This window comes from Trichechus manatus, unplaced genomic scaffold (genome assembly GCF_000243295.1).
Source record: "Trichechus manatus latirostris isolate Lorelei unplaced genomic scaffold, TriManLat1.0 scaffold00061, whole genome shotgun sequence".
NCBI lineage: Eukaryota > Metazoa > Chordata > Mammalia > Sirenia > Trichechidae > Trichechus > Trichechus manatus.
Genome location: NW_004443997.1, coordinates 2,597,326 through 2,611,647, shown reverse-complemented (window position 1 = coordinate 2,611,647; position 14,322 = coordinate 2,597,326). Strand labels below are relative to the sequence as shown.

The 14,322-nt window shown below is 42.2% G+C and overlaps 1 protein-coding gene across 1 annotated transcript in view; it reads right to left on the bottom strand.

Moving 5' to 3' along the window:
- DEPDC5 (DEP domain containing 5, GATOR1 subcomplex subunit) overlaps positions 1 to 14,322 on the bottom strand; it is a 136,501-nt gene that overhangs the window by 42,427 nt on the left and 79,752 nt on the right. Inside the window, exons 28-31 of the mRNA XM_004378975.2 lie at positions 11,093 to 11,210; positions 10,543 to 10,710; positions 9,756 to 9,975; positions 8,243 to 8,376 (exon numbers count right to left, since the gene is read on the bottom strand). Coding sequence (XP_004379032.1) covers positions 8,243 to 8,376; positions 9,756 to 9,975; positions 10,543 to 10,710; positions 11,093 to 11,210 — 640 coding nt within the window. The remainder of the gene's footprint in view (positions 1 to 8,242; positions 8,377 to 9,755; positions 9,976 to 10,542; positions 10,711 to 11,092; positions 11,211 to 14,322) is intronic.

The window sequence follows — 14,322 nt, the reverse complement described above, 5'->3', positions numbered from 1 at the left end:
CAGTACAACTGGAAGAACATAATCGATGTCACTGAATTGTGCATGTAGAAATTTTTGAAATGGTGTATCTTTGGCTATGTATATTTTCATCAAAAAAAAAAAACAAAAATGTCGAGAAGAGAGAGTGTTGACATGTCGTGGGTTTGTTAACCAATATCATAAAACAATATGTGTACTGACTGTTTAATGAGAAACTATTTGTTCTATAAACTTTCGCCTAAAGCACAATAAAAAAAAAAGTGTTCCTATAGTAACCTGTTGCACTCTTTTTACATTTTATTATGAAAAATTTCAAACACAAACCAAAGTAAAGAGGATAATATAATGAACCCCTACATACCCAGAAGCCCAAATTATATACTTAAAGCCAATCTTCTTTCATTTATACCCCTATTTATTCACCTAGATTATATATTTTTTGAGTTTTTTGTTCTGTTTTGTTTTTTATTGTTTTAGATGAAGGTTTACAGAGCAAATTATTTTCTCATTAAACAATTAATACACGTATTGTTTTGTGACATTGGTTGCCAACCCCACGATGTGTCAACACTCTCCCCTTCTTGAGCTTGGGTTCCCCATTTCCATTTGTCCAGCTTTCTTGTCCACTCCTGCCTTCTGGTCCTTGCCCCTGGGCTGGTGTGCCCATTTAGTCTTCTATACATTGTTGAAGTATATGTATTATTGTTTATTTTATGGGCCTGTCTAATCTTTGGCTGAAGGATGAACCTCAGAAGTGTCAGGGTGTCCGGGGCCCTTACTCTCAAGGTTTCTGCAGTCCCTGTCAGGCTGGTAAGTCTGGTCTTTTTTGGTGAATTAGAATTTTGTTCCACATTTTTCTCCGACTTTGTCCAGGGTCCTCTATTGTGATCCCTGTCAGAGTAGTTGGTAGTGATAGCCGGGCACCATCTAGCTGTGCTGGATTCAGTCTGGTGGAGGCTGTGGTAGCTGTGGTCCATTAGTCCTTTTGGACTAATCTTTCCCTTGTGTTTTTGGTTTTCTTCATTCTCCCTTGCTCTAGATGAGGTGGGACCAGTGGAGTATCCTAGATGGCCGCTCATAAGCTTTTAAGACCCCAGACGCTACTCACCAAAGTAGGATGTAGAACATTTTCTTTATAAACTATGTTATGCCACTGAACTAGATGCCCCCCGAAACCATGGTCTCAGTCCTCAGCTCAGTAATTTGATCCCTCAGGGAGTTTGGATGTGTCTATGATGCTTCTATGACTTTGCCTTGGTCAAGCTGTGCTGACTTCCCCAGCATCATGTACTGTCTTACCTTTCACCAAAGTTATCACTTATCTATTGCCTAGTTAATGTTTTTCCCTCCCTATCCCTCCCCTCCCTCGTAACCATCAAAGACTGTTTCTTTCAAATCAAAGACACAAGGGAAACATTAGTCCAAAGCACTAATGGATCACAAGCACTACAGCCTCCACCAGACTGAGTCCAGCACAAGTAGATGGTGCCTGGCTACCACCACTGACTTCTCTGACAGGGATCACAACAGAGGGCCCCAGACAGAGCTGGAGAAAAATGTAGAACAAAATTCTAACTCTCACACACACAAAAAAGACCAGACTTACTGGTCTGACAGACTGGGGAAACTCTGACAGTATGGCCCCCAGACACCCTTTTAGCTCAGTAATGAAGTCACTCCTGAGGTTCACCCTTCAGTCAAAGATTAGACAGACCCACAAAACAAAATGAGACTAAATGGGCACACCAGCCCAGGGGCAAGGACAAGAAGGCAGGAGGGGACAGGAAAGCTGGTAATAGGGAACCCAAGGTTGAGAAGAGGAAAGTGTTGACATGTCATGGGGTTGGCAACCAATGTCACAAAATAATATGTGTACTAATTGTTTAATGAGAAGCTAGTTTGTTCTGTAAACCTTCATCTAAAGTACACTTAAAAAACGAAAGATTAGGAAGCAAAATACGTGACCCCAAATTACACCCTAGCTCATCTTCACCTTTTTTACTGCAGGATAATTTCTGGGATCTGTGCTTTCACAGGGATGCTCGAGGAAGCTGTGAGCATTTCTGTATTTCTGAAGGTTCCTCAGAATGCAAGGGTTTGGAGTATAGACTGTCACTATTAATGGAATGGCCATAAAGTCTACGTCATTGTTGATGTGTCTATGCCACCTAGAAATGCCAGACAGAGACTGTGCATTGAAATGTTACTAGTCCCAACTGAGATGCACTGTGTCTTAGCGTGGGTTCTCTAGAGAAGCAAAACCAGTAAAGTGTATAAATATATATATAGAGAAAGATTATATCAGGGAAACAGCTCACATGACTGCAGAGGCTAGAACGTCCCAAGTGCATGGATCAGGGTAGAGGCCTTTCCCAAGTCACACAGCTGCAGAAGCTGGCAAGCCCAAGATCGGCAGGTCGGAGAGCAGGGCTCCCGCTCACAGGCTGTGCAGATCGACGAATCCCAGGTTCGGCAGATAAGCTGACAGCTCAAGTCCCAAGAACGGGAGATGAGATGACAGGAAGCAGCCGCAGGATCCAGAGAGAGCAAAAAGCCAGAAAGTCTGCTTATATACAGATGTGGGCCACACCCCTAAGGAGACTCCCTTTCATCTGACTGGCTACTCACAGTATATTCAATCATGGGAGTGATTACACAAAAACACTGAGAATCATGGCCCAGCCAAGCTGACACACGGTCTTAACCATCACACACTTTAAGTGTAAAATGAATGCTGCATTTTGAAGACTTAATACGAAATAAAAAAGAATGTTTAAAAAAAAAAAGTTTCTCTCTGTGTAGAAACCTCTTCATGAGTTTTGATAACAGTGGTCTCATAAACTATTTGTCCTTTTGTGACTGACTTACTTCACTCAGCATAATGTCCTCCAGATTCATCCATATTGTGAGATATTTTGTTGATTCATCATTGTTCTTTATAGTCGTACAGTATTTCATTGTGTGTATGTACCATAGTGTATCCATTCGTCTGTTGATGGGCGCTTAGGTTGTTTCCATCTTTTTGCTATTGTGAATAATGCTGCAGTGAACATGGGTGCATATGTCTATTCATGAGATGACTCTTATTTCTCTAGGATATATTCCTAGAAGTGGGACTGCTGGATCATATGGTATTTCTAGCTTTCTAAGGAAGCACCATATCATTTTCCAAAATGGTTGCACCATTTTGCATTCCCATCAGCAGTGCATAAGAGTTCCAATCTCCCCACAATCTCCCCAACATTTGTTTTTTTCTGTTTTTTATTCACGCCAGTAATGTCAGGGTGAGATGGTATCTCACTGTAATTTTCATTTGCCTTTCTCTAATGGCTAGTGATCGTGAGCACTTCCTCATGTCTTTGTTAGTCTTCTTTGGTGAAGCATCTGTTCATACCTTTGCTCATTTTTTAACTGGATTATCTGTCTTTTTGTTGTAGAGGTGTTGGATTGTCCTGTAGATTTTAGAGATTAGTCTTTTGTCAGATATGTCATAGCCAAAATTTTTTTCCCGGTCTGTAGGTTCTCTTTTTCTTGTTTTGGTGAAGTCTTTTGATGAGCCTAAGTGTTTAATTTTAAGAAGAGCCCAGTTATCTGGCTTATCTTCTGGTGTTTGTGTATTGTTAGTTATGGTCTGTATCCTATTTATGCCATGTATTGGGCCTCTAGCCTTGACCCTATTCTTGCTTCTATGATCTTTATAGTTGTTGGTTTTATATTTAGGTCTTTGATCCACTCTGAATTAGTTTTTGTATTAAATTATATATTTTTTAAATTTGATTGTGTTGTAGGTGAAACTTCACAGTGCAAATTAGTTTCTCATTCAAAAATTTATACAAATTTTTTGTGACATTGGTTGCATCACCTAGATTATTTTGAAGCAAAATTTACATATGATATTTTCACCCATAAATATTTCAGTGTGCACAGCATCTCTAAAAGATAACTTAAAAATTCTATTAAAATTGTTTTAAATTTCCTAATATAAAATATTTCTCCAATTATCCTCAAAAAAATTTTTTTTTACAATTTGTTCAGAACAGGATTCAATTAAGGTCCCTAGTTTGCAATAAGTTATGTCTCTCAAGTCTCTTTTAAACTACAAGCTCCTCTCCATCTCTCCTTTTATCCTTGTAATTTATTTCTTGAAGAAAGTTGTTCATTTGTACTATAAATTTACATAGTCTAGATTCTGCTGATAACACCCTTTTATCGTTTAACATGTTCCTCTGTGCCTTGCAGATCCTTAAAATCAGAAGTTATATCTAGAGGTTTGAGCAGTTAGGTTTGCTTTCGGGTAAGAATACTTCCTTAGTAGTGGTGCACTTCTACCTGGAGGCCCATAATGTCTAGTTGTCTCTCTTTGGTGATGTTAGTAAACACTGACGATCTCTGCTATATTCATTAATTCGTTAGAGACTACACAATGGTGATATTCTACCATTCCTTCGGCACATATTAACTGGAATATTTTAAAAATAGAAACTTCCCCACACCAATTACTTGGTTACCCTGAGGTGTAATTCATATAGGAAAAGCAGAATCAATGCTTGATCTTTTCTCTCGTCCACTTATACCATACTGTTTCTATTACATTGCAGTGTGTCTTTTCTCACCCTCATCCACAAACACACACTGATGTTCTCTTGCATCTCCTGAGGCTGCAGCAGCAGGCTGGGGCTAGGACAGCTGTGGCAGGGAGCCTGGGTTACCCCACAGTGGCCCCTCAGATGCGTCGTCTAATACACAGAATAATCCACATTTATTGAGTTGTCACCCACGGGTTAGGAATCAGATTCAAAGATGAGTAAGACCCTGTCCTTGTAAGATGCTCCTTGTCTGATAGCTCAGGGGAAGAGGTCAGACACAAAACAACCAGAGATAAGGCATACGTGTATACGCAGGAACATACACGAGGGCACACAACACTCTGCCAAGAAGAGGGTCACCAGTAAAGCCTCCGCAGAGGAAGTGACATATGCGTTGGGAGGAGGACACAGCCTCCATAGAGGCGGGATGAGGAAAAGCACACAAATACTCTCCTGTGATGCTGCAGGCAGATGCAGGCTGATGTCACACTGCCAGTATGCTTTCGCCACGGAGCCTTTAGCTACAAGTACACAGAACCAGACCCACCTTGGACACGCCATGAACTTCTTGTCTCTTTGGGGTGTCTCCCTATCTGCCCTGCCTTGGCTGTCACTGGGTCTCCTCAGCTAATAAGAGAAGAGAAGCCCGCTGACTGGTACCTGCTTTCCAGACTTGTCCCAATCTATACTGTTAATCAGCACAAGGCAGACTTCAGGAGCCTGTCTTCCATAAAAGCCTGACTAAGTGTACATGCCTACAGATAAGGACTAGAAGGGAACTGGGAGAAATAAACACAGTCATGGTAAGATGGCGGGACTACATGTAAAGTTTTAGAAATTCTTTTTCTTGTTGCTGTAATATTGTTTTCCATAGAAAATAAAATTGAATTTGCTTGGTGCAACAAAAGAAAAAAAGCAAACAAACAGAAGGAATGCATCAGCAAACATTATGTAAAGGTCTGGCTCCCTCTACACTACCTCCAGCATTGAGAAAATGTATATCACCCAGGAGCAGTCATCTGGGGCAAGGAAGAAGTCTGAGGCCTCTTTTTGTCCTGCCCCTGCTATGGGGTGAGCTGGGAGTCTCACCCTTCACATCAGGGGATGCTACCACCCCAAGTTAGCCCTTCTCTTCCAGTCTGAACAGAAAGAGGCCTCTTGGAGTGCACTACACAATGACTCACTAACAAATTAAAATAAGATCCCCCCACTCTCAGATTCACACCCTCCCAGCAACATATGTTCCTTGTTCTTTTTTCCCAGTGGGAAAGGTCTGTGATTAGTTACAGGGAGAACCTGCCAGGCAGGGTTTTAGGGTCCTTCCTTGGTCCAATAAAAGATATTTTCTGAAGAGGAACCAGTTCCCTCAGTCACGAGCCCAATCAATACTAGCTCTCCTCCCCTCACTTCCCTTCTAATCACTTGGCTATGTTCTTCCTTTCTCTCACTGCACCCTTCCTTTCCATCATCATCACTACCACCCCCCCTCCCATGCAGCCTCTGCCACCTCTTGCCTGGACTCTGAGCCTCCTAGTCAGGTTCTGCCTCCTGGCACCCCTCTCAAGCCTTCCCAGAAGAGGGGTCCATCTCTGAAAACCAGGGCTTCACACTGGTTTGAACCAGTTCAGTCAAAGCCTATGAAGCGAAACCAGAACAGACTCAAATTTTTACAATTTGAATGATCCAGGACAGGAAAAATTACAGGTCAAAGCCCTGGAATGGGAGACTCAGAAGAGGCATAGTGAGCCCTTTCAGGAGCCTGATGTGTGAGACTCGATTACTGACGGGACTGTGGATAGCCACACACATTCAAAGTGGCATGGTTAGCTGCCATCGTTGAGTAGGGTATCGCTATTCCCAACTCTGCTCAGATGGGCAAGATATATGGTTGCTAAGCAATGCCTACGCCACCCTTGTTTTCTAAGAGGGAGATTAGGATTCTAGCAGGGCTTCAACCCGTAATTATTCCCATTCCAGTTATTGCTAGGGTTCACCCAAATTTTAAAAATTCGGATCTGTTCTGGTTTCACTTCCTCAGCCATGTCTGAATCAGGAAGAAGCGATCCAAAGCCCCGCTGAAAACACCACTTCTGCTAAAGACACCAATTGGCAATTTCATGATATTAAGGAATTGCTGTCATTTTTTAAGTAAATTATAGTATTATGGTTTTGATGTTAAAAAAAAAAAAAGAATACTTATCTTTCAGAGATTCTTACTGAAATATTTACAGATGAAGGGATGTGATGTCTGAGATTTGATTAAAAAACAAAAGGGAGGATTAAAGTGAGTGGAATACAAATGAAACAAGGCTGGCCATGAGTAGACAATCATTGAAGCTGGCTGATGGGTAAACGAGTGGTTATTATACTAGACTGTCTACCTTATCTGTTTGAAATTGTCCATTACAGAAAAAAAGTAAGTAAAACCTTCAAAGCATTCCTTCTGCTATCAGGAAGCATAATGACAGCCTGGCATCGCAGCTCCCATCATGCCTCATGTGCTCATCCGCTTACCACTTCTGCTGGAAAGCCTCAAGTGTGGGCTCCTGCTGGGCACAGCATGTACCCTCACAGCACATAGATGTGGTCCAGTCTCCCCTGACACACTCAGCCCCATGTCTGTACAGGGGGTCCTGCAGCATGCTTTCCTCCATCATTCACTAAATATGTACGCCACAAGTTTCTGCCCTCAGAGCATACAGTCAATTCTGGGGAAGACGAGCGAACAGACGACTGTGGCCCTCACTAGAACACTGCTAAGTGCTCTGGGAAGCACAGAGGGAACCTAATCCAGTCAAGAGAATAAGCGCATCAGGGAAGCTCCCTGGAGCAGGTCAATGCACATGACAATGGCTTCCCCATTCCACCAAGTCTCACTCCCCTCCCTGCACCCCACGCACCCCACACCCTACCAGTCCTTCTCTTCCTTCAAGGCCAGCATAAATCCCACCTCCTGTGACACTCTCCCTGCCCGCCCAAGCAAGACGTGGCCCTACCAGTGTCCTGTCAACTGTATACTTACTGCTTACACAGGGGCCACACACTCAGATGCCCAGAGAAGCTGACCAGGCAGCATGACTGAGGGTGCAAGACAAGTGCCAGACGAGAGGGTATGCTGGGCTCCGCTGACCAGAGGGCACGTGCCCCTTCTGAAGGGCCAGCCCACCGTGGCTGTGTCAGGATGTGGATCCAGTGTTACTGGGCCGCCAATATTTCAACAAAGCTAGATTTTATATATTATATATGACTGTGCATTATACTATATGTCGTATATTGTTTTATATATTATATAATGCAATCGTTCATTATTTTATATGTATGATGTATATTTTTTTTTCACATAAAAATTGATATAAAATTCAGATTTTTATAGGAAATCTTCAAATTTAAAAAATCTGGCTTAAATATTTTAAAAATACCTGGTAGGCCAAACTAAATACATCTGTAGGTCAAATTAAGCACACAGACTGCAAGTTTATAACTTCTGGTCTCTTTCATACATGTTATTTGACATTTAGCAGTTATTAGACTAGCTTTCTTTTCATGCATGTGTCTTTTTCTTAATTACAACCTCCTTGGAAATAGAAACCATATTTTACCCTGCTCATGAGAGTGGGCAACTGAAGTCCCTCGGGGCCTGCGGGACTCGGACGAGTCACTCTCCACCAGGCACTTACTTTTGACTGGCCTCCATCTCCAACAAGGCAGACAGAGCTGAGGTTCCCTTCTTCCCAACTGGGGGGCCGGCAGACTCAAGGGAGTGTGTGGAAATGGGCCCAGTCATCTGCAAGCCTTTCATGGAAGTCCCTTTCTAAAGCAGAGAGAGTAGACAAGGCCATCAGCCCAAGTGGGTTGTCCCAGGGGACGCCACTCTTACCCCAGCACGTGCTTCTGCATCTGTTAACTTCAGACCCTGGGAATCCAACTAACAAAGCTGAGGAGCACAGGTGTGCGGTGTTCGGTAAGTGAGAGAAAACTGCTCTTCACTTGAAGGTCCCCATTGCCTGTCGGACTCAAAACAAACTACCTCTTGGAGTCAGTTTACACACATCATCTCATACTCTCACCCCAGCTATAGGAAGCAAGTAACGTTATTTCTATTTCATGGAAGAAGAAACTGAGGGCCAGACAGGTTAAGTAGAATCCCAAATCCCACTGGCGCTGGAATTCAAACTTTAGTTACCTGACTTCAAAACCAAGGTGCTTTCTTCTATACAAGCTCTCCTGGAAATGTTTCTAGTCACAAGTGAGGCTGTGTACAAAAGGAAGCTGGTGTGGTGGTAAAAACACTGAACTTGAGGTTAAAAACAGAAATCACACAGCTGATGGTGAAACTCTACTCAGCAATGAAAAGGAATGAAATATTGATACACACAACAACTTGCATGAATCTCAAAGACATTTATGCTGAGTGCAAGAAAGCAGCCTCAAAAGGTTACGTGCTGTGTGATTCCATTTATATGACATTTGGAAAAGACAAAAATATAGCGATGGAGAACAGACCAGCGGTTGCCAGGGGTTAGGGCTGGAGTGAGGGTGTGACTACAAAGGGTAGCATGCGGAGGTGTTTTTGGAATGATGGAACTAGTCTGTATCCTGATTATGGTGATGGTTACATGAATCTATACATTTGTTAAAAGTCACAGACCTGAACAACAACAACAAAAAAGCCAATTTTACGTTAATTTAAAAAAAAAAAAAACACACAGTCGAGTCCCATATCTGCCTCTTATTAGCTGGGTATGTATGTTCTCAGACATATCCTACAATCCCCATGAGCTTTGGCCTCCTCACAGGGCAGTGTGAGCCTCAGTTTCCTCATAGTTTCAAGAGAGCTGAAAACTCTAAAAGCTATAAGAGAAAGTATTATTGCCGTTACTCTTCCTGAACAAGTCTCTACTCAGCAATTCAGCACTGTATCACAAAAAGTGGCCATACTGATACCAGGTCCCATTTGGGGAGCACACACAGGAGCTGTGTCCTCAGGTAGAGAGGGGTGGCTTCATGCCATGGAACACTGCCCAGATGCTGTCTGCACCCATCCCTTCTTCTTCTCCCCTGCACTGGAGAACTCATCGTTTGGATTTAAGGTAAGCGTTGGGCAATGCGGAGTAAACTGGCCAATGTGTGGCCCCTGAGACAGGAGGAGGTAGGTCCTGCTTCCAAACCAGGAGCCAAAGGCCCCCCTACCCGAATCATGCGGTCGGAGCGGTGCCGCCTGCGGATCCGGTTTAGACCCTCCACAAAGCGGATAAAGCCATCCAGGAGCTGCCACTCCTCCTCATCTGCCCGGGGCCTGTCCCCATAGATGTCGCAGTGGGCTTCCCCCTCCATGATGCGCTTGGTGGCAGTGACACAGGCTGGCAGCAGCAGGAAGCGGGTCCTCCAGAACTTCAGAGACTCAATTAAGCTATGAAGGGTCAAAGGAAAAAAAGGAGGTGGGAGGGGGCTGAGAAAAAGTAGATAATAAAAGCACTCCCAGTGAAGATACCATCCTGATCGTCTCTCTGGAGATCGTGCGTGCGTGTGTCTATCTTCCCATGAGCATGCGTATCTGATGGTACAATGGTTCATTTAAAACCCAAGCTCTGAAGGAAGTCCGCTAAGGCTGCTTTTACTTTATATCCCAGAGATATCAGACACTTCTGTGCACACAGGCCCAATGAACTTCTGGCTTTTTATCATCACTATCATAAATCACACATAAAAACTAAAAACAAGACATCACAAAGCGACCAGCCAACTAGTCGGGAAAATGTTAAGAACCTGATCTGCACTGATACTTCCACCAAAGAGCACATCATCACTGAGTATTTAACCCAATGCAAGAGATATTACTAAAGGACAGATGTGCTTTTTGTTCTTTTATTTTTTTCTAAAACAGACATCATTTTGTAATCAGAAAACAGGACAGAAGTGTTAAAATACACATACACCCAAGGCAGCACACATGGGAAGCCAAAGCTTGCTCTCTGACCTGAAGTCCTCAGAGCCGGCAGAACAGATATACTGATCCAAGTAATTCCACTTGTACTCCTCCAGCCGTTCATGGGAGAATTCTACCCAACAGGAGACAAACTCTGAGTCTGAGTGGGAAGGGCAGAGGCTGTAGGTGTAGTGGATCTGGGCAGATTCATAAGGGTACCTGAAAAACAAAGGGCAGGTCCAAAAATTCAAAAGAGAATTTCCCCCAATCCTCCACCATCTCTGGTGTTCAACCCTCAACTCTAGTAACCAACTCATCCCAGGGAACAGATAATGGAGATTTATCAAATCTTCTTAAACTTCTTCATTCTCCTAGCCTTGCATTCCTTATTTTTAGTTGGCTTGTTAGGAATCATGTTAAATTAAACAATATGATCTGAATCAAATCTTTTTTGGAGGCAGGTGAGCTATAACCCAGATAATCCTAATAACAAAACAATAACTCCAAAAGAAAAACCAACCACTCAACTCTTCTGAATTAAATGTTTGAATTATGCATTATACGGGCAGTAGCTGAAAGCCTTAAATATCCAAGGACTCACTTGGGAAGGTATCGCGTTACTGTGATGATCTTATCCTTCAGTGTCACTTTGTGGAAAGTTCTGCCCATACTTAGCCAGTACTGGTCCTCCTCCTCGGGGCGGTTTCGGGACACAAGGCCTAACAGAGGAAAAAAAAATCACTTCTTCCATCTGGTTGAGGGTCAGTTCTACAACAGGCAATTGATTCTCCCCCATATAGATTCAGAAGAGAGAAACAAAAGAGTAAATGCTTTTTTTTTAAAGGTATTACTCTTCTTTATTTATAGTAGAAAGATTAAGATTCTCTGCTGGAAAGTCCTAAATAGATGATCAATGTAAAAATAATAATGGGCTATATTCTGAATATCTGCTGTGTGCCAATCATTGTACCAGGATTTTTTATGTACCTTTATCACTTGTCTCATTCATTTATTATTCTTATCTATTTCCTTTTTTTTTAATTGTCATACTGTCAAAGCATATTTGCCAATTCAAGTAGCACTTTCCTTTGAGGGGTACTTTCACGGAACAAAATTATTCTTGGTTAAAAAAAAAGGTGGGGAGGGGCTGAAGTTGGCAGATTTTTCTGTTACTGAACCAACCAGTAGCAGATCAGAAGCTGGGGATTCTGATAGCACCTAGATGACACATTCAAAGGTGAACAGTCTGATGCCCTGGGAAGAAAAGTTCTAGAGTGACCGTTAACATGCCAACAGATGACTGTGGGAGTAAAATGGAATCTACTCCACACAAGCACAAGTTGCCTGCTCGAGCATCAAGGCCCTCACCCCAGGGTGCAGCCAGCCTAGCTTTCTGGCTTTAGCTCCCACTACTGCCACACAAAGGAGTCCTGGTGGCACAATGATTAAACGCTAGTCTGCTAACTGAAATGTCAGCGGTTCGAACCCACCAGCCACTCTGAGGAAGAAAGATATGGCCGTCTGCTTCCATAAAGATTTGTTGTTGTTGTTAGGTGCTGTCAAATCGGTTCTGCCTCATAGCAACCTTATTTACAACAGAATGAAACAATGTCTGGTCCTGCGCCATCCTCACAATCGTTGCTATGCTTGAGCCATTGTTGTAGCCACTGTGTCAGTCCATCTTGTTGAGGGTCTTCCTCCTTTTCCTTGACCCTCTACTTTACACAAGCATGATGTCCTTCTCCAGAGACTGGGATCTCCTGATAACATGTCCAAAGTACGTAAGATGAAGTCTCACCATCCTTGCTTCTAAGAAACATTCTGGCTGTACTTCTTCCAAGACAGATTTGTTCATTCTTCTGGCAGTCCATGGTATATTTAATATTCTCTGCCAACACCATAATTCAAGTGCATCAGTTCTTCTTCAGTCTTCCCTACTCATTGTCCAGCTTTCACATGCATATGAGGTGACTGAAAATACCGTAGCTTGGGTCAGATGCACCTTAGTCCTCAAGGTGACATCCTTACTCTTAACACTTTAAAGAGGTCTTTTGCAGCAGATCTGCTCAATGCAATATGTCGTTTGATTTCCCGACTGCTGCTTCCATGGACATTGATTACGGATCCAAGTAAAATAAAATCCTTGACAACTTCAATCTTTTCTCTGTTTATCATGATGTTGCTTATTGGTCCAGTTGTGAGGATTTTTGTTTTCTTTATGTTAAGGTGTAATCCATACTGAAGGCTATAGTCTTTGATATTCTTGAGTAAGTGCTTCAAAAGTGCTTCAAATCCTCTTCACTTTCAGTAAGCAAGGTTGTGTCATCTGCATATTACAGGTTGTTAATGAGTCTTCCTCCAATCCTGATGCTGTGTTCTTCTTCATATAGTCCAGCTTCTCGGATTATTTGCTCAGCATACAGACTTACCAAGTATGGTGAAAGGATACAACCCTGACGCACCTTTCCTGGTTTTAAACCACGTAATATCCCCTCATTCTGTCTGAACAACTGCCTCCTGGTCTATGTACAGTTCTGCATGAGCATAATTAAGTGTTCCGGAATTCCCATTCTTCCCGATGTTATCCCAGCAGCTGCTCTGAAGGAGAAAGATGTGGCAGTCTGCTTCCATAAAGATTATAGCCTTGGAAACACTATGGGATGGTTCTACTATGTCCTATGGTATCGCTGAGTCAGAATTGACTTGACGGCAATGAGTTTGGTTTTTCTGGGTACTCCCACACACTAGATCATGCTCAGTCTTAAACGACCATTTATTTATGTGCTGTAATTTCCCTCCTCCAAACATTTGCTCGTGTTTCTTCTTCTGCCTCTCTTTCTGGGCCACAATAAAATTCCCATGGATCTAACTGGAAAGACATCCTGTGCTCATGGATTGGAAGACTTAACATAGCCAAGATGTCAATACTACCCAAAGCAATCTATACATACAATGCAACCCAGATAAAAATTCCAACAGCACTCTTCACAGAAATGGGAAAACTAATCCTCAATTTTCTATGTAAAGACAAGAGACTTCAAATAGCCAAAGTAATTTCGAAAAAGAACAAAGTAGGAAGCCTCATACTTCCTGACTTCAAAACATATTACACAGCTATAGTAATCAAAACAGCCTGGTACTGGTTTAATGATAGACACATAGACCAATGGAATAGAACTGAAAACCCAGAAATAAATCCAAATATCTATGGTCAAGGGAGCCAAATCTATTCAATGGGGGAAGAGTCTCTTCAACAAATGGTGCTGGCAAAACTGGATTTCCACATGCAGAAAAATGAAACAAGATCTCTAACTCACACCATACACAAAAACTAATTTAAAATGGATCAAAGACCTAAATGTTAAATCTAAAACCATAAAGTTCTTGGAAGAAAATATAGGAGCAAAGCTTTGGGAGCTAATTTTTTTCAGTGGTAGATTATCAAACACAATAATGAATGCATGTGCAACAGAAAACAAAATAGATAACTGGGACCTCATGGAAGTTAAATACTTATGTTCACCAAAAGACTTTATCAAAAGACTAAAGAGACAACCTACAAACTGGGAAACACTCTTTGAGAACGATATAACTGACATGGGTGTAATACCTAACAGAAAACTTCTACAACGTAACAACAAAAAGACAAATAACCCAATCAAAAACTGGGCAAAGGACATGAACAGACACTTCACCAAAGAGGATATTCAATGGCTAATAGATACATGAAAATATGCTCAACATCATTTGCCATCAGAGAAATGCAAATCAAAACCACAATGAGAAACCATTTCACTCCCACTAGGGTAGCTAAGACAAAAAAAAAAAAAA